The sequence below is a fragment of the Oryza sativa genome, chromosome 4 (assembly GCF_034140825.1).
Source record: "Oryza sativa Japonica Group chromosome 4, ASM3414082v1".
In the NCBI taxonomy this organism is placed as follows: domain Eukaryota; kingdom Viridiplantae; phylum Streptophyta; class Magnoliopsida; order Poales; family Poaceae; genus Oryza; species Oryza sativa.
The window spans coordinates 8,423,111-8,427,031 of record NC_089038.1 but is presented as its reverse complement, the minus strand read 5'-3'; the positions used below and the strand labels follow the sequence as shown (position 1 = coordinate 8,427,031).

The 3,921-nt window shown below is 44.1% G+C and overlaps 1 protein-coding gene across 1 annotated transcript; it reads left to right on the top strand.

Annotated features, from left to right (window-relative positions):
* The first annotated feature begins 530 nt into the window (after positions 1-530).
* On the top strand, positions 531-1,465 carry LOC4335211 (3'-5' exonuclease). Its single transcript, XM_015779607.3, has one exon. The coding sequence runs from the start codon at positions 684-686 to the stop codon at positions 1,317-1,319; it is 636 nt and encodes a 211-aa protein (XP_015635093.1). The 5' UTR covers positions 531-683; the 3' UTR covers positions 1,320-1,465.
* Positions 1,466-3,921: the final 2,456 nt, after the last annotated feature.

The following is a 3,921-nucleotide window of genomic DNA, read 5'->3' as shown; positions in this document are numbered from 1 at the left end:
TAAAAGATACCCATATGCATATGGACTACCCATATGGAATAAATTATATTATCTATCTCTACTCCTCTCTCTTCTCCTAATGATACCTTGTATCTATATTGTGGAGATTGCTATAGGGAAAAACTATTTATGTGGGTCCCATCTATATGGATCACTTTGCCATATACATTGGTGATGCCCTTAGGTTCAAAAGATTCGTTTCGCGATTTACATACAAACTGTGCAATTAATTTTTTTTCATCCATATTTAATGCGGCATACATGTGTCCAACTATTTAATATTTAATGTGACAGAAAAGTTGAAACTTTGAAAAAAAAAAAGTTGAAACCAGGGCCGCAGTCCAGACTCCAGAGTACCGACGACAGATGTCAGATGAGCCTTCGACAAGACGGTTCGGAAACTGCTGGCCTCTGACTGCCAAGTAGGGTCCTGCTTGCTGAGGTCATACCCCACGATCTCAGTTCTCATACAAATATCTTCGCTTGGTCACGATCCTGGTCGTCGATGCACACGGGAACGCTCCAGACTGAATCCGAGCCATCCATTCACTCCCCCCCCCCCATCCCCCAACCCCACATAAATCGCTCCCATTGTAGGGCACGATCTCCGACTCTCCGTCTTCTACGCCAGTACTAAAAACCCCAACGCAGAGAGAGGCAGAGAGAGCAAGCACCCGAGCGAGATGGCGACCGAGATTGAAGCATACTACGACGATGGCAGTGGCACCTACCTGTTGTCGTTCGACGAGGACTTCTTCGACGCAACGCTCACCAAGTCCGGCGGCAAGGTGGAGTCTTGGCTGGGCGAGACGTACCGCATCCACCGCAGCTGCGGCCACCCGCTCGTCGTCGGCCTCGACGTGGAGTGGCGCCCCGCCGCCCCCGTGCCGGGCCCCGTCGCCGTGCTGCAACTCTGCGTCGACCGCCGCTGCCTCGTCTTCCAGATCCTCCACGCCGACTACGTGCCCGACGCGCTGTCCCGCTTCCTCGCCGATCCCAGGTTCACCTTCGTCGGCGTCGGGGTCCGCGACGACGCCGCCAGGCTGCGGGTCGGGTACGGGCTGGAGGTGCCGCGCGCCGTGGACCTGCGCGCCCTCGCCGCCGACACGCTCGGGAGGCCCGACCTCCGCCGCGCGGGGCTGCGGGCGCTGGTGCGGGAGGTGATGGGCGTGCAGATGGACAAGCCGCACCACGTGCGAGTCAGCGCCTGGGACAAGCGCAACCTCTCCGAGGACCAGTTCAAGTACGCCTGCGCCGACGCGTTCGCGTCCAGGGAGGTCGGCCGGAGGCTCTACACCTGCAACTGCGACGGCGCATGATGATGTCGTGTCCTTTGTGGTTGGACGGGGCTTTTATCTTTTTGCCATATAAATTTGGCTATCGCCTTTGTGTTGATCGTACTGTTTACTGCTTGGATTAGTGGTTGGAACCTTGAACTTAAATGAATGTCGACCGTCATGCGATTCGGGTTGTTGTATGTTGCATTACGTAGCTGTTTCATGATTTGCCGTCTGAAATCTTTGCGGTGGCGTTTGGATAGCTTGGGATAAGGAAATGTACTGGGAATCTGGGATATGATATGCTGGGTTTAGGTTAGAGATGAAAAAACGGATTTGCTATAAATCTAGCGACATAATTATCACTAGATTACAGTCGATTTTTTTTTCTTTTAGGGCATGTACAACGGTCTTTATTAGCGGTCTTTCTTTATTATCATGCAAGTATATTTGGTGACGTGGAAGAGAGGGGAAGAAGAAAAGAGAAAGATGGTTGCTACGCATGACAACAGCGTATAGTCGACTCTTAGCATTTATTAGGAAATTTTTTGTTGCATTGAGTCTAATAAAGGAAAGATAACTAGTAAGAAAGTATTTTGGTACATTAATGGTTAGAGACTGTATTGTCTTAACAATTGTAACGTGATAGTCTTTAATTAACGTAGAGACCATCTACCTTTGTACTTGCCCTTAATTTCCGTCTAGATTCGTGTGCTAACGTAGTTCTCCTATATATGCGCCACGCCCACTGAACATTGCCCAACATGCATGTATGGCCATTTAATTGGTTTAGGAGTTACTCCTATGTAATAAGCGCCTGTTCACTTTGATGTCATTTTTAACCTTACCAAATTTTGATAAAGTTGCTAAAAAAGTGGCTACATTTAGTTTGCTGCCAAATTTTGGTAGCTATATAAGAAATCCTGCCAAAATTTTGGCAAGTTGCCAAAATTTTGGCAATGTCAAAATTTGGTAAGTTTTTTTTGGCAACAAAGTGAACATGCCCTAACTATTACACTTAAATTATATATACTACGTCCTAAATACACTAAAGTTTAGAAATTTACAATGTGAATACATGCTGACTATTTTCAAAAAAATATAGTGTCATAAATATAACTACTCCAATCCCATGTTTGGCTCAGTTCGGTATGGGTTTAAGTTAGGTGGGTCCCATGAGAGAAAAAAAGCACACACACCTCACGCTTGTACTAGATGGGGAAAAAAATATGGTGCGTTTTTTTTTTATCTGCCGGGTCTAAATTTGTCTATCATGCTAATTAAAAGTATCATAAGTGTAGACTAATAATAATAAAACTAATTATGTAATTCTTAGACTAATTTATGAGACGAATCTATTAAACTTAATTAGTTCTTGACTTGCCCATATGATGCTACTATAAACATGTGTTAATCGTAGCTAGATTAATTAATTTTAATAGATTCATTTCAAGGATTAGTCCTAGGCTTCTGCAATTAGTTTTATAATTAGCTTATGTTTAATACTTTTAGTTAGGTCCTGTTTAGTTCCAAAAACATCGTATCGAATCTTTTGGACACATATATGGAGCATTATATATAGATAAAATAAAAAACTAATTGCACAGTTTGTATGTAAATCGCGAAATGAATCTTTTGAGCTAATTAGATCATGATTAGCTATAAGTGCTACAGTAACCCATATGTGCTAATGACAGATTGATTAGGCTCAAAAGATTCGTCTCGCAGTTTCTAGGCGAGTTATGAAATTAATTTTTTCATTCGTGTCCGAAAACCCCTTCCGAGTTCCGACATCCGGTCAAACATCCGATATGACACCAAAATTTTTTATTTCACCAACTAAACAGACCCTTAGCATCAAAACATCACAGAGGTAAACTTTTCATCCTCCTCCGCTCAATCCAACCACCAGTGTCTTCTCGTCCATTCCCTTTCGTAGGTGGATGCGTTGGCCAAGCTCGGTGACCGCTGCTTATCCTTGTGGAAGAGATGTCGGCCTTCTCCAAGCCGAATGCGCCAGGCATGCACCGCATCAGGTGTGGAAGAGATGCCGGCCCTCTCCAAGCCGATGCGCTAGGCGGCGACGCGAGGGGAATGCGCCCTGCCGCATCTCTGGCGAAGGAAACGACGGAGGACGTCGTGGCCTCCTGCTCGCGGGGATATGATGCAGCCGCCACCGCTCCACCGCGCTGACCCATGCTGCCACGTAGGGGTGTAAACTATAAACGGTACGGAAACGGACGGAAATCATCTTTATCATTTTTATTTTTATATTTTTTTTCGAATCAAAATCGGAATCGAAAACCCCGGCCGGATATGAAAATGGAATCAAATATTATCAAAACCGAAAACGGAGCGAAAATGAACCGGCGTGAATATGGTAACGAAAATTTATCGGAATAAAAAAAACCCTCAAACTGATAACCTGATTCTCAAGTCTCAATGGTGAACAATTCATCATAAAACATAATCATATAAGTCCAATTGTTAAGTATCAACAGTACATCCCTCGTAAAAAAAAGTATCAACAGTACATCACAAAACACAATCTACGGAATAAATTAGTAATGCTGTTGATAAATCCCAATGCAGGAAAAAAATATTCTTAAGTATTTTTTATTTGCATAACAATTTTTTTTATAAA

Bases quoted from the DNA above. Each gene is read 5' to 3' on its own strand.
- LOC4335211 (XM_015779607.3), top strand. From the start codon at position 684: ATGGCGACCGAGATTGAAGCATACTACGACGATGGCAGTGGCACCTAC.